The sequence below is a fragment of the Vidua macroura genome, chromosome 5 (assembly GCF_024509145.1).
Source record: "Vidua macroura isolate BioBank_ID:100142 chromosome 5, ASM2450914v1, whole genome shotgun sequence".
In the NCBI taxonomy this organism is placed as follows: domain Eukaryota; kingdom Metazoa; phylum Chordata; class Aves; order Passeriformes; family Viduidae; genus Vidua; species Vidua macroura.
In genome coordinates, this window is record NC_071575.1 from 40,957,170 (window position 1) to 40,979,635 (window position 22,466).

The following is a 22,466-nucleotide window of genomic DNA, read 5'->3' on the forward strand; positions in this document are numbered from 1 at the left end:
CCATGAAGCCCAATAATATGGCCAAAGCCTTTTCAATCAGTCAAGGGATGGCAAAAAAGGACTTTTCACCAGCACTAGTTATGTATGTTGTCCTACTGTAAAGGACAGGAGCTAGAAGGTGAATGAAATGACTGTATTTTAGAGTGTGGCATTGGTAACGAAAGGGATGCAAAGGAGGAAAGTTGCTTTCTATGCAGGAAAAGGAAAACACACCTTTGTCTACTAAGAACCAGAGCCCAGAGAATGAAAGGACATGTATGTATATGCTGCGTACGTGGGACATGCGACACACTAACGCAGCTTTGCCTTGGGCTTGACCCTGACGGCCAGAGCGCATGGCTTTCAGCAGGGCTGGGAGCACTCACGAGCCTCTCAGGGCAGCACTCCCCACAGCCTGTGACACGCGTTACCTTCCTGTCGGGTGGGGACGGAGCACTTTCACCTGGATCACACTGCATCCACCCCCATGCCAGGCCGGTGTCCCGGCAATTCAGCTCCCGCTCAGCAGCAATCGTGCTCCGGCACGTCACATGGCGAAACTCCGGCTCCCGTCGGGGCTGGGGGAGGAGCGCGTTCCCTGGCGCGGATCGGGCCCGGCCCCGCGCCCCTCGGTTTTGTGAGGGTCTCCCGTCCCCTCGGCCCCGCCGCTCCCGGCCCCGCTCCCCGCCAGAGCCGCTCACCCGCGCAGCGCAGGCCCTGCGAGAGGACGAAGCGGCAGCACAGGTCGCACCACGCTCCCGCCGCCGCCGGCCCGAAGCGGTGCGGGGGCTCCGGCGGCGGCGGCGCCTCGAAGATGGTGCGGACGTGGCGGGGCCGCGGCGGCGCCGGGCGGCGGCGGCCGCCGAGCGCGGGGCCCGGGCGGGCGGCGGGCGCGTCCGGCTGCGGGAGCGGCGGCTGCGGGGGCCCCGCCCGGGCCCGCCGAGGCTTCTCCCGCCGGTCCCGCGCGGCCGCCGCCATGCGGAGCGGGGCGCGCCGGCCGCCGCGGCCGCCTCTGCCCGCCTCACGCACACGGCACCCGCGGGCGAGGGGAGCGGGGAGGCGGCGAGGGCGAAGGAGGCGCTGCACTGCTCCGCGACCTCCCGATTCCTGCCGCCGGTCTGCCGCCCCGCGCCCGGCAGGCACAAAATCCGCATCATTCGGCATAAACGCGCTCCGGGCTGCTGCGGCAGCCCCTGGCACAGGGGGAACTGACAAGAGCTGGTGATGCGCTTCAATAGGTTCCCATTAAAATTATCTGCCTCAGTTCCTTAAAGCAACTACTGGGGGAAATATTTCCCAGGGTTGGGTAGAGCTGCTATAACCCACACCTCGATGGGGAGGCTGTGGCGGCCGGGGTAGTCAGAGCTTGCATTCAACACTTGTGTGAGCGACCAGGAGCACAGTGCTGAAGAACTGCGCCGTGTCCGTTTGCAGTACGCCAGCAGCTCAGCCTGCTGCTGCCGGCCTTACCTGCCCACGGGCAGCAAAGTTCTCCGAAAGATGTGCACCTACAACTACGGCTGCCTGAGCTGGTACCAGTGACAAAACAGCAAATTCCACTGAGGGATCTGAGGGATACTACCTACTTTTTTTTTTTTTTTTTTTTTTTTTTTTTTTTTTTTTTTTTTTTTGGGTGACTGATGAAAAAATAAAGCTGTTTAGGGCACAGAAAACAGAAGGTCGTGAAGCCTTGCAAATGGCAGAATCACTCACAAGAGCTCCCACCAGTTAACCCGTTCCTATAAGCCCTCTTCAAACGGTATTGCTATTCCCAGAACAATCTGTTCTGGCACTTCCCTCTCTTTACCATTAGAAAGGTTTCTCCACAGTTGTAGGCTGGGATTTTTTGTTTCAACTACAGTTGATATTAATAATCTATAACCCTTTCACCACAGACAGAGTGAATGCTCATCTTCTGGAACAGCCTATAGATTACCAAAGACTTTTACTCCCCCTTTCTTCCAGTAGTCCCTTCTTTCAGCCAACAACCCCTTTTTCCCAGTTCTGCTCAGGACTCTCCAGAACTGTTCTACAATGCCACTTCTACAGTGATTGACTACATTAGAACTGATTGAGTTCTACCAGTAAGCAGAGACTAGGAAAAGTGATTCTGTTGTGCAGGGCACATTTTCTGAACAGCTGGATAATGCAAACTGAGTTGCAATTTGCAACTTCATGTTTCAGGTTCTCTGTTGTGCTTACAAGGAAATAAATCTCGTAAGGCAATCCTGAAATCAACAGAAAATTAAATTATGAAAAGGCAGAAGTACACACTGTACAATAAGTGGTTGATGTATTTATGCCATTAAGCTGTTCACTCATGCATTTCCACAATTCATATGAAGACAGGTTTGTTCAAGTAACAGATAATTAATATATTCAGCTGATTCCTACAGCCCCCCCAAACCAGTAAACCAGCTTCAGGAAGAAGAACCATATATTACTTTCTATTACTTATTTTGGCAAATGAACAGCAAGATTCATAGCATCTTAGTTTGAGCAAAAAGTTGATGGTACCAACACTATGCTTTGACTTGAAAAATTATTTGCTTCATAATAATGTAATCAGAAGATTATTAACTGATTACTTCAAGTTCCTTAGCTACTGCTTTGTTAAAATTGCTTTAGAAAAAGAAATTTTAACATGATTAAGATTACTGATGTATTCAGCAAGACTAAAGCCAGCAAAGTTTAAAATAAACATAAAATATAACAAAAAAATTTCAAACATGTAAAAGAATGCGGCACATATTTCAACATACAGACTATATTTTTACTACAATTAACTTTCCTTTTGAGACTGCTTCAGTATAAGGAAGTTGAAAATTATATATTCCACCTAGCATTTGATTTTTTTCAAGATTAAGAAACAACAAAGTATTACAATGTTGTAGACAAAATATAGTTTATGCACATCTAAGGAGCCCAATTCTTTTAACATTTATTCATGTGTTTTACTGATACTCAGTGAGACTGTGGATGTGAATGAACAAATGTACAAGCAGGCATTAAAACATTCCAGTTAGACATAATTCCAGTATTTAAAAACTGTTAAGAAAGTCAAAGAAAGATGTGTGACAAATGGTTGCACTCCTTTTGCATAGCTAGGTTTTTCTGGTGATAAGACAGAAGCTGCTCACATGAGTGTAAAAATGTTTGAATTCCCTTTTTTGATTCTCACCAAGAACACTGGAATGCAGGTCATGGACATCAAGGCAAGCAAATTTCCTTTTCTTTTAAAATGAAACACTCATTTATAAATTTCCTAAGTTTCTCTCCAAATATTTTCTAAAAAGGAAATGAAAATGTTTTGTGTTCTGACCAGGACAGATAAGCAGGGAATAAGCATCACAAAACTACCAGGTGCTATCACTGGTTGATGTTGTTTAGCTTACACCTAAATGCTCCACCAGTAATTATGGAAAATTCTAAATATATATTTGGTCCAGCTCTTACAGGTGTAATGCAGCAATGAGAAGTGTAATTGGACACCACTGAACATCCATGGCCAGATTTCCACAAGGAAGGAATGAGTTCTGTAATATTTGTATGCTCATCTGAAACAAGTATGTACACCTGTAGTAGCCAAACAAAGGGATGTTTCCAGAATTTTTTGTTTTCATGTTCTCTTTCTCCTATGTATTTTGGAGCAGAATGTTTCATCTTTGCATCTGGAAAATAAATAATACTATATTTTCCATCAAAGTTTGGTACCTCAGTTGTAAGGCAGCAGTGGGAGTGGTCCCTTTTCAAGATCTAGACTGGTACCTTATTTTCCACAATTCAATTACTAATGAGGCGTGATAGTATCCAGTCTACTGACTGTCCACAAATTCTTCTAATACCAAATTTTTAACCTTTTAAATAAATTATACCTGCAAATAAGATTAAGAAGAAGCTGTTTTAAGTACCCACTGTTGTAGTAAGCAACACGATTTCAGGGAAAGTCTGAAAATGCTGTACTCCAAAAGATGAATTTTTACATTCATTCTGACAAGCTGGAGTGCAAAACTTCCATATACTAAGCAGTCAAACAATTACAGAAAACATGGCACCAAATATTTAGAGAACTTTAAAAAATATTGTGAATTTGCTCTCTCAAGTAAAAGTGAGCTAACAGCTTGAATGTGAAGGAAAGAGAAATGCATTTCTGTGCTGTCCTATCTGCACTCTTAGTCCCTATTCACACTCATTTAAAAACATCTCATTTAAAACATTCATCATGTTCTGTGATGATTAAAGTCATTCAACTGGACTCCTACATTAATAGTGGTTGTTGAAGGAAATCCAAAATACCCTTTATACAACGGTGTTTTGGAGTACTGCAAGTCCTCTTGCAATGAAGACTAAATTGCATTCTGAAAAAAAAGGGCAATATTCAAAGCAGACAAATGTCAGTTTCATCAACAATACTTTTCCCTTTAGGACTCCTCAGAGATCCTCCAAGGGGCTCAATTCCCTGCCAGAAGTTATTCTATCCTCAAAGTGACCAAGAAAAGATATATATTTCTTTTGTATTTACATATTATACATATTTACATTTTCTTTAATATTACAGTTGCTGAAGGAAAAAAAAAATCCTGGATTTATGATCTACTTTTAACTGTCCCAACGGTATTTTTTCCCTTTGAAAAAATTTACAAGTCCTCTTCAGGTCCTTTGGAAGCTACATACAGTCCACGTTCCGCAGGCCACCATCCATAGTCAAGGCACCAAATCTAAACCAAAAAAATCAGTATATTTTTAGGTGGTTGACTAGATCACAGAATCAATCTTTAATTTGTTTATGGGGTTTTCCTTTCCCTTGCTACATGCCAACAGAGGCATTTGTACCTAACTTTTGTAACTGCAAAGAAGATGGAAGAGAGGAAGCTTTGCTGCAAGTATGGGACTGGGAGTGGGGAACAAAACAAAACTAATTCAGCTTGAAGCTAAACTCCACTCTACCAGCAATTTACCCTGGAACTTTCAGGAGATACTTATTTTTATATATATTTTCTCATCTTCATAGGAAAAAAAAATCAGAATCAGTCTGTATGTGACAATGATAATACCCTCTCAGGATTCTAAGAAACATATTTGCCCCTTCAATTTACTTAAGGAATCTGAAAACTGCAAAATCATTAATTCAGACTGGTGTAATTCCATGGTTGTCAAAAATAACCTCTAAATGGGAGGAATTAAAAGATACCACTACATTGCTGCAACAGTATTCCTTAAATTTAGAATTGATCTGTCTGTGCAACAGGAATTTTTATTATATTTTATATTATATTATTATATTTTATTTCTATATTATTTTATTGTATTTTAGTATTTATAGCTAAACCAAAGTAACATGAAACAACAAATGCCACAAAAATTGCTGTAAGACCATTCTGACTCAGCCACGTTCCAAGGTTTTGAATAATTTTTTTTGTTATACCTCATTTGAACAGCTCAAAATACATTTACAGTTAAAGACATTAAAGAATCGTTCCCTTAGTTTATATTCTGGATCTATAAAATGTACCAAATTAAGCCTGCCCCTAGTCTCAACCCCAAAAGAGAAAACAATTGCTTGCCTTTCCAAAATGTGATTGTTTTCAGCCAGTTCCTTAACAACACCTTCCATTTCCTCCTTTAGTTTCTTCATCCTGTGGTAACCAGAAGCAAAAGAAAGATTAAAGTTTTTATTGGGATAGATACCTGCTCTGATCACTCATCACCAGAGTTTTCAGCAACTTGCCATTATATACAAAATAAGGGACAGGTAAGTTGTTTATTTACAAAGAGACAGATGATACATTAGTGCTGTCCCCCACTCACTTCCAAATCTGTGCCACCACTATAGCAATGTAAAATTCTTGACCTTAATACAGCAATCACTAAGTCATTTAATTTTTTTCAATTTCCCTGTATAGCAAATATACAATATTAGCTCAATCCCATTACAAAATTCTCACCCAAGAGTCATTTCTACTAATGTGTTTGAGCTTGGATAGACTGTATTCATCGTATGTTTCATCCCACTGGAAGCTGCAAACATTTTCTGTGGCAGGGCATCTTGTAACTGTAATAGATAAAAAGGAAATTTAAGTTACATTAGAAGTTGTCATGTACATTTTGATGCCCACCTTAAAATCCTTTTTTAAATTCTCCACTGCTGTGGTACCTCATAAATTCATTACAGTACTAAGGTGGCTGATATGCTCCAAGATGAGATCATCACAGCAAGTTTTGAATTGACATAACCAATAATTCCCTGGTTTGTTCCATCTTTCTGTCTAATACTTTCATAATAAACTCTGGAAAGGAAGAATTATCTTATGTCTGTAGATATCCTAGGGCAACGGATCCTAATCAATGGATCAGTGGTGCAACTAAAATACAAGTAAAATGCTGCTGTTCACCATTCCTAAACTGATTTTACAATTAGCAAGGGCTTTTTGTTCATTTATCTTTCCTTTCTAAAAAATAATAATTTCACTACATGAAAATGCTCTTATTCTCTCAATTTTGAGGTAATTCTGATAAGTTTGCACCCTGTAGAGTCACTGTCCAAATCATTAGTTTAACATCATTAAGTATGTATCCCATAATCTTGACTTTGAAAGCAGCATTTTTATACTTCATAAGAGAATCAGGATAATGCTCTAGGTCCTCTGAAAATATTATGGTAACAGTTGCACAGAATAGTTCTCAATGAACCCACATCCATTGCACTGATTGTTTTTTTTTGAGGGGGAAAGGCTAACATTATGGAAAAAAAACCCCAAATCATTCAAACCCACAAACTCCTCCAATAAACCCCACACCAAAAAAAAAAACCCCACAAAAAAAACCCAAACAAACAAACAAAAAACACCCCAAAAAAACACCCACCAAAATCGAAGTAGCCCCACCAAATTCCAAAACCAAGTTACAATTCACAAAATCCCATTACTCAGTTATTCAAAAAATAACACCATCCTGCAGTCCACACTGACATGGCAATAAAGCTACTGCAGACCACATACAGCACCCACAAAGGCCTGTAATTTAATACAACTACATTAATGTAAAACTCACTATTAGCAACACTATTGACATGAAAATATGCAGAATTCTTTTAACTATGTAAATGCTTCCCATAATTTTGAAGCATTCTACCTCATTTATATAATCCTGGTATTTGGACACTTCTTCTTCAATACCAAAACATTGGTTGGTGAGAGCCAGTAATTGCTTCCTTGTAAGAAGCATTTTCCTAAAAGAAAAAGAGTTTTCTTTTAAGAGCTGCTTATATAAAGTGGTGCAATGAACATTAACAAATATTAAAAAAATCAATAGCTTGCCTTGTCCAGTCCTCAGCTTTGTCCAAAAATGTATCATACTTGCTGACACATTCATCTTTGAAAAGAGCTATGGCTTTTGTAGCATGCAAATACAGCTTCTGCCTGCAACACAGAAACAACCAAACCAGTGTCATACTGCTTTCAAAACCCCATTCCTCTAACTTTCTGAAATCTGGAGAAAGGTTTGTGGACTTAAAATCTGTGCAGCCACCTTTATTCAGGCTGTTGTAATGTGCAAGAACCCAACATTCTACAGGAACTGACAATTTATGCTTCAAAAAGATACCCTAGCAGGGAGGAAGAAAATAATTTGAAGCACTTAGTTTGTGTTTGTATTCGTATTTTTAGATTAATAAATGGTCAAATATCTTCTTTGAGTCAGCTGGTATATTTCAGAATTCTAAATGGAAAGGACAAAAGTCCTAATTACTTTATATTTGCCTACTGCAGATACTTGGAACTTCTAGCATATATGAATAATCCTTTGCACTGAGTAACATACATGCAAGAAAAAGAACAGGAGTTTTGTGTCAGCCTAATTTTATGACAAGAGGAAAAAGGAACAAGCAGAAAAGGAAAAGCAAGGAAAACAAAACCCAATTCTTGTTTGTGTGGCAGACAGTAGTCCCAGTGTAATTGCCTCGCCATGCTATGCATTGCACCAGTAAGTGTAAGGGATACTGGAACACTACAGACCAACACCTAGTTCAGGTATTTCATTAAGTCTTGCATAATAAATACTGGTTAATTAAATGTAGCAGCTAAAGTGTAGCTGGGCTGGTCATCAGGAATGCATACCTATCATTCAACCAGAAAAATAACATTCAAATTGAGTGCTGCTCCCTTATCTGCCTAGAGATAAATATTACATAGACCAGCCTCTGCTGATAATAGCACAGTCTTTAACAAAAGCCACTGCCATTTCCCTGTGGGGTTAATAAAGTATAAAAAAGATGGACTTAGGATATCAAACCTGTACAGTCCCAGGGAGATATTTCTGGCAGAAAATATACCAGTATTCAAACCATGAAAATGAAGCATACTTATTTGAAGTTCATCATACACTAAGGCAAGGACATAGTTTTAGTAGTAGAAAACCCTCTCCCCTGCTTGGCAGGTATCCAGATTAGGTTTCACTATGGGAAAATCAAGTGGCAAGGTTGTGCCCTCTGCATGACAGCTTTCTATCTGTAATTGTCAGTGAAGCCACACTCATGGTAGGAAGAGCAAGATTTTTTAGAAAATTATGTAAGTGGTGTCTAAATTCATGCAGCATTTAGCAAAGGGAACCATGCAACTGACCAGCCACTAGGAGAATAATTTATTTACTTAAACATAAGCATCTAGCATCATTTGAGGTAGAATCTTAGAATAGTTTGGGTTGGAAGGGACCATAAAAAAATCTAGTTCCAACTCCTCTGTCATAGACTACTGCCAGGGATGGGGCAGTTGCAACTTCTCTGGGCAATCTGTTCTCATGTTCATCTGTTCATTGCCTTCACAGAGAAGAACTTCTTCCGTGTATCCAATCTAAATTTCCCCTCTTTCAGTCTGAAGCCATTACTCCTTGTCCTATCAGTGTAGTTCCTGATGAACAGTTGCTCTCTGGCTCCCCCTTCAGCTACTGGATGGCCACTAGGAGGAGGACTTCATGCAACCTTCTCCAGCAAAGATATCCTGCACTGCTTCTGACCACCTGTCCATTTGACAGGTTTCCCATTTTACTTGTGTCCTACCTCCCAGTCTCAGAGCATGTCTGATATTTTAGGGCAACTTAAATAGCACTAGCCATCTGCATATGAGGAACTGAATAAATCCTGAGACAAGTACAGCAGTATAAAATCAGTGGAGACTATGGGAGTTTAGAGACCCAAGTTTAGAGACCCCACAGATGCTTAATGTTAACACTTTGCATGAGTGATAATCTTAAACTAAACAAGCATGGAGAATAGCATTAAAATTAATTTTGTGTGCTGTATTTCCTGTAAGATTAAATCATTCTAGAATTTCATTCAGCTAGTCCATATTTTACTCATCTGTAGAAAATTATCTCCACCTTAACTACAAAGTCATTTCGATCTTACTCAGGGCTTTTTCCTGCCTGAAAAAAAACAGGGAAGAAGTGAACTTCCTACAAAACATTTATGCCCAGATAACAATTAGGTATTTTCCTTTTAGAAGGCCTATCAGTGAAAAAACTCTACAGCCAGAAAGCACTTCATTATCATACACTAGTACCCCAATGTATTTAAGATACTTAAAAGAAATTTTTTACAAAGCAATCCTAAAGAGGTTACGATTTACAATAAAATTAATAGAACGGGTTATTGGCAAGAGCATCTGGAGGACCTGAAAGCAATCACAACAGTTCCCAAGGGTAACTTCAAAACTTACTTGTCAAACTTGTGTATTTGTTCTTCATTATAAGGAAGCCCTAGGATCAGAGCAGATGACATACATTACAAATCTAACTCTACTAGTTCTATTTATGCAAAACTCTGCTATGTTTACCTATTTCCTACACAGTTTTCTTCTTTTTACAGGTCAAAGTGCTCACACACTTTTTTCCTCCTTTCTAGTCTTGCAATTCAAATTTATGCTATTAATAGTGGTGTTTCATTCATAAAGGCTTTACCACACTAAGGACCTACAGACATATGCACTGTGGCTAACTGTCCATTCCTACCACTAATACCCTAGTCAAACTAAGACTGACCTGTCCTTTGCATTACATTTTTTGTTAATAGTGAATCAAATAAATTACTTACTTCGTTCTGCTTTATCTTTTTTGAACTGATAGTAGATGTCTGTGATGGAAGACAGCAGTGCCTGCAGCCTTTCTGGACTAGAGCAACAAAAGGAAGAAAATGAGATGTATTATACATAAACTCAAGTACCTATCAATGAGCTTTGTAAACTACAACTCATTGCAGAATTCAATACATATTAGAACAGTAAGCAGTTACTCACTTCCTGTCTCTTGGATGCATGCCTTCCTGATTTGCCCAGGTGTCAGCCAGTAAACCACCAGGAGAAAGTTTGGTTTTGATATCTTGCAGACTGGTTTCTATGGTGCCCTGAGAGCTGGAGAGCTATGTAAGAGCAAGAACGTTCAATCTTATCACTAGGTAAAGTGAAAAAATTACTTGATTATTACTTGAGCACATTAATACTACAAACTTGTTTGTTTCACTGATTTCCATTAAATAAATATGTCCAGTTATCTGCCTAGGCTTAGCTAGAAGCAGATAAAGCAAGGTATTATAAAAGAAAGAATCATATTTGATGCTGGCATTTCTGTTACTTAAAATTTATTTTCTTTCAACAATAACCTTCACTCTTTCATAAATCCCTTATTCTACCCTTATTCTTCTGGTTTATTAAGAATTCATATAATAACAATCCACATGATTCATACCTTCCTTTCTCTGCAGTTCATACAACCTTCAAAATAAAAATGCACTAATCATCTTTTGCTTTTAGAATGCAGAACTTTATACCTGCTCCCAGTGTATTAAGTTATTTTCAAATTTTCCTTTCATGTCTGGAAACATGATGCACATTTCAAAGCACATCACTTTGAAGAGTGTTTGTGAATGTAACATTTTAGAAAGCAAAGTAGTCAATTATTTCTTAAGGAAAGGAAAATAATTGGAAAGAAAAAATAGCAAAGCAAAATATATTTCAGGGTTATAATTCTAGAGTATTTTAGAAAATAGGAATGTATTTTCATGAACTCATTTTCACTACACTGAGATAATATAAAAGGATCTGCTCTGTTTTCAGAAAGATATTCACATTAGTATGGACATTTTAACAACTGGCAATCTAGAAACTACATTGAAAATTCAGAGTTGTTATTCACAGAAGCCTGTGTTATCATGTATTTGGCTTCTTCTGTAGAAACACCATTTTCAGAATGACAGGATAACTTTGTCAGACACTTACGTGCAAGAGTTTTGTGTGTATCTCTGAAATTTCATCCACTTCTGATGATTCCAAATTGATCTGCATCAAGTTTTCGTATCTGTCCAGCAAAAAAGATAGTTTAAAAAAAATAAACAAGCAGTGATTGCACTCGAAATATTTCTTGAATCCAGATCATAACAGTAACTGCCTCTTCTTGTATATGAAATACAGTCTCTGTCAAGCAACAACCACAAAGCTGACAGATTTAAGTGGCCATTAACAATGGAAACATTTTAGATTTTAAAAAGATTCCCTGATTTTTTTCCTACATTGGAATTGTTAAAATAAAGTCGAAACTTTCATTCCTGAATTCTTTATTCTAGTCTTATTACTTGTACTTGACAGGCAGTGGCAGACTATTTCCTTTCATCAAGTAATTTTTTTTAATCTTATCAAACTAAATGTACTAAAGTAGTCATTAACAAACTAATACTTCAGTGTACCAAAATGCTTTTCTGAGAAAACTTACTGGGTGAAGTGTTTAAAGGCTGGGATAGTAGGACCATCTGTTCATACTCATACTTTCCATATGACCATTGCTCAAGTGCCAAATAAATTACTCAGGACAATATTTTTCCTGTTGAATCTCACGTACATTTTAGTTGTAAAAACACCATCACAAACAGTGCAACTGCTTTCAAAAAATACATGCTTCGCTCAAGTTCAATGCCTTATTTACCTTTTCAAATAAAGATTTTGCATTGTTATGCTTTGAAGGATAGCCTTGAAAAAGAAGGACAAACAAGAGGACATGTCCTTTAGAAGACTTTTAAGAAGTTAGCAAAGTCAAACAAATTGAAAATCCTGCCCTTTTGTAGAAGGCCAAAAGACCACATGCAAACACATAGAAAATTTCTGTTCACATGAGAATTACTCCAGTTAGCAAATGAATGTAATTTTTTTTCAAACTGCTGCTGAGATACTCGAGAGCAACAGAGTCACAGAACAGAACGGACAGTGGCTTCTTCTGAGTGGCTTTCTTCTGGCAGAATGCAGGAAGAAACTATCTGAAACAAACACAGACTGATCAAGATCTAGTCCTGCCAGCTAATGCAAATGGGCTTGAAGAGGAGTTCGGGTTCTTGCCCTGATGATTTGTATCTAGGCTGCACAGGTGCCATCTTGCAAGTTACCAACTTCACTATTTCACTGTTGTGGTTTTGTGGTGCTTTTGAAGCCAATACAAACAGACACACCTAGATTTTAAGGTAGGTTTGGCACACACAGAGCAAATCTGTCAAACCCTTGAACATCCACAACTACTGCGTATAAGGTGTTCAATTTGCACAGGCATAGCAGCTCCAACAGGTTTAAGTCTAATTCTTAAGCCTACTCTGCAAACCCAGTGGTTCTACATGTGTGTGTTAATCATCTTGTGAATATCTGCATTTTCAGAGCAGCCTGGTGAGAAGTTCAGAAAATCCCATGACTAAGAGAGCATTTGGGAAAGACTGGCAGCAGGTTAAACAGGAAAACTACCACCCATAGGAGAATGCTAAGAAGAGGTGCTATTTAAAGTTCCTATCACACTGCCTAAGAATAACACCTTCCTGGGAAAGGACCAAGGGGCTAGGCTTGGTTGTTTGGGGCTTTTTTTTGCATCTGCTCTGTGTTATATTTCAACATGAAGATTCCTTCCACACAGAAAATGCTAGTGTCTTAAAACTGTGTAAGGGGCAGTATTTGAAGTCATACGCAACCAAACACAGTGGCAAAAGCACTAATGAAAGAAAAGCTACTTGATTCTTTGTCCAAGCTTTACCATAGCTTCTAGAGTCAATAAGAACAAATGAGCAGAGTCAGAGAAGAAAGGAGAAAAAGAACACACACAGTTACCACTTACCAGTAATTACTTGTTCTTATCAGGTTAAGCAGCAAAATTAATATTCTAACTTGAGTAACATATATGACTCAATCTGCTCAAGTCAGTGCCATCAGAAAATCCATGCTGACTCAAATTTAATTTTTACATGCAAAACCACTGCAAATAATCATAACTTATAATACTGTTGTCACTAAAAATTATAATGAAGAATCTATGTGTATGGTGTAGTGCTTCTACTCACATTTTCTCAGCTTTCTCAATGTTTCTGCTGCAGAAATCCAGCCTGATGACAATCTCTGCCTTTTTATGAACCATTTCATTGTAATCATCCTTGATTATTTCACTAAAAAAGTGAAGCATTAGTCTATAACAAAAGTATTTAACTGCCATCCTACCAACAATCAGTAATACAGAAATACACCTGCAGCAATAATTGCCAGGAGGAATTGTTTTCAATTAGAGATGCATTAACATAATCCTCATATAAAAATACCTTGTGCAAGCTGTTCAATTCCATCTGCATGTTACCAGAAGTTAGACTTAAGTTATACACAGAAGAAAGTAAATTTGCAAACACCTTAACATTAATTATAAAAAAAAAATTTAGTTTCCCTAACGACTGGAAAAAGAGAGAAATACAGCCTATCCTTACTCAAGGATAACCAAAACCTCCCAAAATATCAAGAGATTACAGAATTATATATTGATAATCAAGGCGTATCTCAATTAAAACAAAAAAAAGCATGATGAAATGCAATCAGTTGCTTACATTAGCCATCGAATTCCTTTTCGCATCAGCTCCTGGTAAAGCAGCAAAGAACTGGCAACTCTACAGGCATAACATACAATACCTGTCACTGCCTGGAGGAAAAAAAACCCAGCGTAAGTATTGATGAGGCATTCTCTTAACAATTGCTTCAAGACAATACATCACAACAAAGCAACACAGATTAATAAAAGAAAGCAACATGAGGATGGTAGTTTAAAATGTGTAACTTGGCCTAAGCTTTAGTCAGGCAACAACCAAACAGCCATTATGAAGGCAGAGCTAAACATGGGTTTTCCAGTTATGCTGAAGCACCTGTTAGGGACGAAAACAAATATCACAAACAAAAATGATGCAACTTAATATTTCTGTCAAAGTTACAAGTACATTTCTTCAATATTTTAGGAATCAAGCACATACATTAAAAGGAACTAAAAGGAACTTGTAAAAACTGACCCTTTTTTAATTCTAAGGCTAGAGACTCTCTTAATTTACCCAATTCCACTTACAAGATTGCTGTATTATATAGAATTGAGAACAAAGTTTCAGATACTATCATTTACAATACTTAAGAATGCAACATCCTTTACTTGTCTCCCACAGATTCTGAAAGTTTTTAAGAGGCAACAGAAATTCCCCCCTTCTGCAGAGTCCTAGAGACTCCTCTCTAACGAGCAAGAGTTATTTTTCTAATGTTAAATTTTGCACCATTAGAAGTTATGAAGCTTCTAACTTCAGGACTACACAGTGTCAGGCTCCTTTCCCCACCAGCACTGAATTATACAGTAACAGAGCACTTTGAATTTAGAAGACTGGACTTTGGGTTTAGTTTTTAAAAAAAAACCCAAACCATATTTTGCATACAAAGTACAGCTGTAATATACTTTTAGATCCTTTGTTATTATAAATAACAAATAAATATATTTCTATCAATCAGAATCCTCATTAGCATACTAAAATAGTTTTACTAACATTATTAATTTGAAAATTAAGTAGCTTTCATTTCAGTGTCATTATCCAAGACAGACATATAACCTAAAATGGTAATTACTCACTTTAGCCATACTGGCATCCCCATCCAAATCGTAACGTTGATGTACTTTAGGAAGTAAAACTGAAACATAAAATAAGTGTCGGTATTTTATTATTTTTGAGAAGAGACTTCAAAAGTTCAGATTGTTTTCCCTCCCCACCCTGTACACTGCTTTTATGCCTTTTAATATCATGTGGTTCTTATGCACTCCTTTAAAATCAGCCTTTGTCTTAACTGTTTTAAATAACTTGGTATCTTCAGCAAATTGTCCTTCCTTTTCCAGACTCACTTCTGGACATGCTGCACAGAATTCATGCAGGTCTCCACCTGCAATCTCTCTCCATTGAGAGAGCCAACTGTTTCTCTCTGTTCTTCAGCCCCATGTTTACCCACATAGGAGACCATTCTCTTTTCATCACACAGCTGCTTATTTTCATTGAGGCTCTTAAGGGCAGCACTTCAACCTCAGGTAGCCCCTGTCACCTGAATCTCCTTTGTTCTCACACTCACTGGCTCCTTCAAAAAGCTCTGTGACACAACATAAAGGCCCTGTTGATCCTTCCACAAACAGCTCACCTACCCACACTCTTCAGCACCTCTGTGTTGAGTGCCAGCTGGCCAGAGCAGTCAGTATTTAGGACATACTGACAAAAGCAATGCTGACCTCTCAACTGCAGCCATGTCCTCCAGCCCATCATTTATAAAACAAGGGCTCTGGCATAGGCCCCTCTAAAAGCCTCACAATGATAAATGGAAATTCAAAACCTTAATTTCTTTTTTTTTCCCCTCTGTTATGGTATTACCTTATCTTCTAAGCAAATGTACATTGTAAAGACCTCCTCTGTTAACTGAAAGGCTAACCAGATTCACAACAAATAAAAAAAAAAATAAAACTTGACTTTCCACTTAGTGAATAATGAAACAAAAGCACCAGCTTTGAGTTACTTTCTGTTTCTTTCTACTTGTTTAAAGTGTCATACTTCAGAAAGGTTCATAACTCCTTAAGCACCACTATATCTTAGCACACAAATGTTCAGGTTCAAAGGACTTGGAATATTACAAGCACCTACTGTTTCTGTAAAAATGTTCTGAATACTCAGCAGTTTTGAAAAACATTGGACTGCATACTTAGAACTTCAGATATCAACAAAAGAAAATTTCCAACACTATTTCTAAGACATAACAGACATAAAACAATTGCATTAAGTAACCCAAACTATTTAAAAAAGATAGCTGTGAGAAAAGGAAAATTACTTTCATATACCTTCTTCATAGATTAATCCAACAATGTTCACAGCCTCCCTGCTTACTACAAAGATAGGATTCTCCTCTGTTGTTCTGGGGAAGTGCTGTGCCAATCTGCCAGGCTCTAGTATTAAGCGCCGACCTTCATATATCAGTTCTTGATTCTGAGATGGTATTTTTGTCTGTTTGTAGACCAACTCATGAAATATAGCAGCTCTATAATACAAACAATATAATTGGTAGCAGTTAGACTCACTACAATAGTTCAACAATTCAGATTTTGTATTATTTAAATAAAAATTTATTTTATTTCTGATTAATTAAGAATTAGATTTACACATAAAGCACTTGACTTTTAAGTAAAAAAACAGCAGCATGGTGCCTAAGACCCCAGGTTGCTGTGTTACAAAAATAAAAGCTATTTCTTGCAAAATATCAAACTTCCTTTCTACCTCTGATTATCTGCCAAAGCACGTCTGTCTAAACCAAACTGCTCTGATCTGAAGGCCAGTAAAAACAGGCAACAACAGATGAGGGGAAGGAAGCCTACTTAAGTTTTCTAAGGAATATCCTTTTCTTGAAAGGAGATGGATGGTCTCTCCAAAAGCAAAGTCTGGTGTTTTAAATGTCAAAAAATTAAATTCAGCCAGTAAGCTAACAGATAGCCAGAGTATTTCCTAAAACAGCAGTGATAAGGAAGAGCAAAGACGCTTCAGAATTTTATTTACAGCAATCAATAGATACAAGGAAAAGAACTCATAATACCATCATACCTCTCCCCCCCGCAAAAAACCCTACCACAAAAGTCTACTACCACAACAGCAACCAAAAAAACCAAACTAGCAAAACCTCCCACAAAGAAGAAAAACCTTCAGTACACTAATGGGAAGGACCAGTTTGCCTCCTGTGTAGCACTACTACAATATTGCTTCTTAATACTACAGCTAGTTTATAAATAAACACACATGTAAATAACAATAAAAATTAGAAGCAAGATTTCTCTGCAAAAACAGTATTTGGGCTCTCTCAAAATAAAAGTGATGGAATAGAAAAGAAAAACTGAAGTGGGCAAAACTGTATTTACACATTTGATGAAATAACAGTATGTATCTGTGTATTAGAAATTAACACGTGCTCTCTATTATTTGTAATACAGCAGAGAAAAGGCATTTATGTTTGTACATCTTACAGCTTTTAACATCAGCACTGCATGGTCATAAAGTGAACCCCACACAAATCAGGATCCTAAACTGTACCAATTACTACTTCAGAACCCCTCTGAGAGCTTTACACCAGAGACAATGTGTGCATTTTGTATGCTTGAGGACAAGATGAGCAAGAGATGAATATAGTCTCTAAAAAACTACTTTGTAAATAAGGATTGTATAGAAATGTGCAAGACATATTGTTAACACATCAAGGATTACGTCTGTGTTCTGTCACTAAAAAAGACTAAGTTTAAGATCAGTTGATTAGACCTTCAATGAATTCATTTTTATTTTTGGTCAGCATGTTTCTATATGCACTATGACTATGCAGGACAATTGCGCCCTTTCACTTCCTCAGATAAACTGCCAAGGAGAGGTTGCTGAATTTGTAACACTGGTGACAGGAGGTCACAGGCTACTGAATTTGTAACTGGTGATCTGAGGTCACAGTGCTGTTAGCCTGAACAAGAGCAAAGTAATGCAAATAGAGAGAGAGAACACTTACGTATTATAGTTGTGAATATAAACTTTGTGCAAGGTCATCTGCTGTAATGAAAAGATGTGGATTATTACTCGGTGCAGTATGTCACTCGTCTCTGCAAAAAACTGGTCAAATCCCCAGCATTTTTCCTGGTCTGCTTCAAGAATATTCGCAAGGACAGGTGTGAGCAGTACTTGCAGACCCCTAGAGGACACCAGGAAGAGATGAGACAACTTGGTTCTACTTGGAACATTTTATCTTGCAACTAGTTGCAATAATTCATTTGACTTGTCTCATGTATACACATCTATTATCCCTTAAAGAATATGTCAGTGCCCTTTTTCCTACACTGAGCAACAAAATGTTCAATGGCAATGTCCATTGTTTTTCATTAATACACATATTTTAAATATTTTCTTTTTATGCTTAACTATCAAGTATTTTTTTGGTATTTGAGAAATTTCACTCATACTGCAGAAATTACATAAATTTTTTCTAAATCTACATTGTAGAGCTGAGGCCACTTTCTACCACCCTAGTAGCATTTTACCCCACTCACACCACACACCACAGTGTATCACTGAAGGAAGCTACTGCCATTTAGGATTTGCTGGTAGTGATGCTTGTGTGAGCACACCATGTTGCTTTCAATCAAAATCAGCTGGATTAGCAAAGACTCATTAAACTGTCAAAACTAACAATTCATCCTGATTGAAATAGGGCTAAATAAGTACTCTGCATATGCAGCTTCAATGCTGCAAAAAAAAAAAAAAAAACCTGTGCTACCCATTGCCTTACAGTTGTTACTGCTCTAGGAGAAAGGTCAGCTTAAAATTTTTGCACTTTTACCTTGAGCATCTGAATGGTAAGGAACTTTATGGATCCCACTTGTGCATTACCATGAACAACTTCTCCAAAATTTTAACATTATGTACACATCAAGCCTGAATCCAGCTTAACATTCTGAAGCAAGCTGCAGTGGCTTGCAAGCACACTGCTGACTGCATTAGAGGTCAGTGGATGCTGTGCTCAAACTCACTTTAGTACTAAACTTATAACACTGAATACTGTTTGAATGCTACTTAAAAGTATTACTGTGAGCAGATGTTTAATGAGAAAAAAAATGCTTCCTTTATAATTTCAAGCAGTTCAATTGTACAGAACAAGCAGAGGAACAAATGAGCAGTATCATGAAAAACACATAAAAATTGCAATTTTTGCACATTATAAACTAATGAATTCATATAAACCAGACTTTAACTCTACACCCCTTAAGGATGTACATATTTGGCTTTCAGAAAAGTTTGCTTCTACAGTCTGTTCATAGAACAATTTATTTCCTCCTTTACCATGAAAGATTAATAACTTTAAAGTATGGAAGAAGTCCAAGGGTAAATGGGCTATGGGAAGTGTTTTCAAAGTCATACCAAAATCAGACCTTCCATGGCTCTTCCTACTGAATATTACGGACATATGAAGCAAAAATATGATGATAAAATTGAAAAGACACAAGTATGTGTTAAAATGCACTGATGTGACCTCTTTCCTAGCAAAAAGTAAGCCTCTGAATTGTCTTTATCATTTCCTTCCTACTGCCTAATCTTTGTCACATCTGAAGTCACATTCCTGCAAGAAATGAGGGCCATCAAAGTTATTGATTCTTCATTCCTGAGGGTGGAAAAATGCAGTAATACTATTTCTTCTCAAACCACATCAGATGTGCTCATTTGTTAATTAGCAATCATAAAATATTTGGACAGCTGGGAAGAAAATACCACTTCATAACCAAATATCTGACTGTACCGATGTACTGAAGAGTTCAAAGAAAAAAGTGTGTCAGATCTCTGCTCCAAAGACACAATCCTAGAAAATAACTGGAAAAGCCAAATCAAGTGACATTGAAACATTTTGTGAACATTTGTAAGTTCAAACTTACTTTGAAAGGCTACAAGAAACAGGCATCTCCCAACTCCACTCAATAGGTCCATTTTCCGCTTTCTGTATTCCAGAAATAGCACCGGAAGGCTTTCCAGTGATTATTTTATACCTGCAATACATTACAAAAATAATGGAAACTTCAACTACTATCTCTTATACATACATAGGTTGAGCAACTAATCCTCAAAGGGGCAGCAAAAATGCAAATTTAAATGACAGGTTTGCCTAAATTTGTAGGTGGTTCAATAATTAAGAAGCTTCACTTACAAGCTGACAGAGCATCACTAAAAGAGTAAAGAACAAAAAGCTAAGCTGGAGAATCAACTTTGTCTACCTCAGCCTCGGGGAAAACTTCCAGAGATATTTCCAGCACAATGAAGGAAACAAAAGGTTTTCACAATAGTTAATTAATCAAAGTCAATTTAGTTCAATTTACACATTACCATGCTAACTTCTAGCATGTTCCACAGCAACAGACAACATTTAGCCACCACAGAGTGGCTTGGGCATAGAGAAGGAACATCCAGAAATCTGGACACAATTTGGCATTGTTTTACTTTGTATTGCATAGGCAACTATTTCTCAAATTTTTCATTAAATGAATGAGGATCAACCGACTTTTTGCAACAGAATATTTCAGTTGTGTTTTCTCTTCCTGGAGGACAAGAGGCATACAAAATATCTCTTAAGCAGCAGCTACAGCAAGAATTCTTATGTGAAAAAAATCATAAGATGGACAATTTCTTCAACTAAGACAACTGAGTCAGTTTTACACAGAGCATCAGAACAGAGATGTTACTGATGTGTTAGAAGTTGCAAGTATCACCTTGCTTTATTCTTAAAATGCAACACAGAGAAAAAGAAAATAGAAACAGACTAAGATGAAACAGGAATCGAATACAATTGTCACATCATAGGCATATCTTCTGTTTTCCATTCAGGAGCCATCCCTATTATCTTCAGCTGCAGTCCACAGCTATACTACTCAAATGTCAGTCTCATTGGTAGTGCACCCATTTCAAGACTGCTGGGTAAGACCATCATTTAAAGGACAACAGAAATTTGCAGCACTGAAACCCCATTTCAGAATACCATAATTGTGCCTGAGTATCCAAGTCATATAAATGGCAGTGCAACAGACCAGCCTAGTGCCATGCTGAAAGAAAGATGTGTGTAAAAACACCAGTATTTTGGGGGAGCTCAATTCAGGTCTTTCTCAATTAAAGCGCTTAATTCAGATCTTAAGGTGCCACACAGTAAAATCCTTGTTGAAGCAGAATGTTTCTACTCATTTTGGCTGGGATAATTAAGTTCCTTCATAGTAGTGTAGGTACCATGTTTTGGAGTTGTCACCAAAACAGTGTCAATAACACAGGCATGTTTAGCCATTGCTGAGCAGTGCTTACACAGCACCATGGCCTCTGCTACTTTTCTACTGCCCCACCAGCAAGTACGCTGGGGGGCAGGCAAGAAGTTGGAAGGGGATACAGGAGGACAGCTGACCCAAGGGATATTCCACACCACATTGCTCAGCAACAGAAGCTAAGGAGGAGGTGGGGAAGAATTTGCCAGGGTGGCATTTGGTCAGGGACTGACTGCACATCAGTCGGCTGCTTGTGAGCAACTGGGGATTTTTCTGCATTACTTGTTTTTCTTGGTTTTGTTTCCTTTTGGGTTTAAGAGGCAAGGGTTGCTGTTCACTGTGGAGGTTTTTTTTTTTTTTTACTTATTAAACTGTCTTTAACTCAACCTATGAGTTTTTGTGCTTTCACCCTTACAATTCTCTTCCCCATCCCACTACAGAGGAGTGAGTGAAGAGCTCTGTGATGTTCAGCTGCCTGCTGGGGCTATACTGCAACACGAGAGCGTATTCCCTTAAATATTTTCACTGTTTTAAAGTTTACTATATGTGTGTAGGATTCCTTGGTAAAAAGCATTTCAAGGGCTGATTTAATTTACCAACAGATAAAATTCTCCTTCTAAATTACCTACATCACTTCCTTGTTTCTACGAGGTCCTTCAAAAGGTCGGAAAGGCAAACTCCCTGTTGCAGCATGGTAAAAGGTCACCCCTATGCTCCACAGATCAACTGTTGCTCCATATTTTTTCTGATGCTCTTTTCTCAAAACTGCTCGCTCATACATATCAGGATGCTAAAGAGAAAAAAAAAGTTACAATTTGAAGCTTTATAAAGAAAGATGAAGCTTTATAAAGAAAAACCCCAATCTATCCTTTCATAGCAAGGTAATTTGTCAGTCTAAACTTTCAGTTCTTTAAAAAAGAAAAGCTTGCTTGTATCATAGAAGTTGTTTAAGCTATTCTGACAAACATCACTATATTCCTAGGTATTATATGCTTTTATTAAAAAGTTTGCAAAAAATATTTTAAAATTCAGCTGAAGAGTGACTACTAGTATAAAAGACCACTAAAAAAGAGAAGAAATTCAGTATTCCTCCAGATGATTTTGAAACAACAGAAACCAAATGGAAAAAAGATCCATAGCAGAGGAGAGTATCAGTTATGATTCACATACGGAAAAACATGGCAGGAAGAAAATCATACTAAGGTGTTTGTCTTGATACTTCTCTACCTGCCTCTCTTTGGTTAGCCAAGGTTTCACATGAATCTTAACTACACCAAGTTAGCAGCTCAAACACAAACTAAAACACATCTACAGAGATAAAGGCAAATATATTCATAACTAAA

The 22,466-nt window shown here is 38.0% G+C and overlaps 1 protein-coding gene across 2 annotated transcripts in view; it reads right to left on the reverse strand.

Annotated features, from left to right (window-relative positions):
* Positions 1–2,208: 2,208 nt before the first annotated feature.
* Positions 2,209–22,466, reverse strand: part of TBK1 (TANK binding kinase 1) — a 28,241-nt gene continuing 7,983 nt past the window's right edge. For both annotated transcript variants that reach the window (XM_053977768.1, XM_053977769.1), the window contains 16 exons: positions 21,753–21,913; positions 19,759–19,869; positions 17,847–18,026; positions 16,153–16,349; positions 14,911–14,969; positions 13,859–13,950; positions 13,331–13,432; positions 11,244–11,322; positions 10,266–10,387; positions 10,064–10,140; positions 9,690–9,729; positions 7,296–7,397; positions 7,111–7,207; positions 5,925–6,031; positions 5,544–5,615; positions 2,209–4,697 (listed from right to left, as the gene is read on the reverse strand). In XM_053977768.1, the coding sequence (XP_053833743.1) occupies positions 4,646–4,697; positions 5,544–5,615; positions 5,925–6,031; positions 7,111–7,207; positions 7,296–7,397; positions 9,690–9,729; positions 10,064–10,140; positions 10,266–10,387; positions 11,244–11,322; positions 13,331–13,432; positions 13,859–13,950; positions 14,911–14,969; positions 16,153–16,349; positions 17,847–18,026; positions 19,759–19,869; positions 21,753–21,913 (1,650 nt within the window). In that variant the 3' untranslated portion in view covers positions 2,209–4,645. The remainder of the gene's footprint in view (positions 4,698–5,543; positions 5,616–5,924; positions 6,032–7,110; positions 7,208–7,295; positions 7,398–9,689; positions 9,730–10,063; positions 10,141–10,265; positions 10,388–11,243; positions 11,323–13,330; positions 13,433–13,858; positions 13,951–14,910; positions 14,970–16,152; positions 16,350–17,846; positions 18,027–19,758; positions 19,870–21,752; positions 21,914–22,466) is intronic.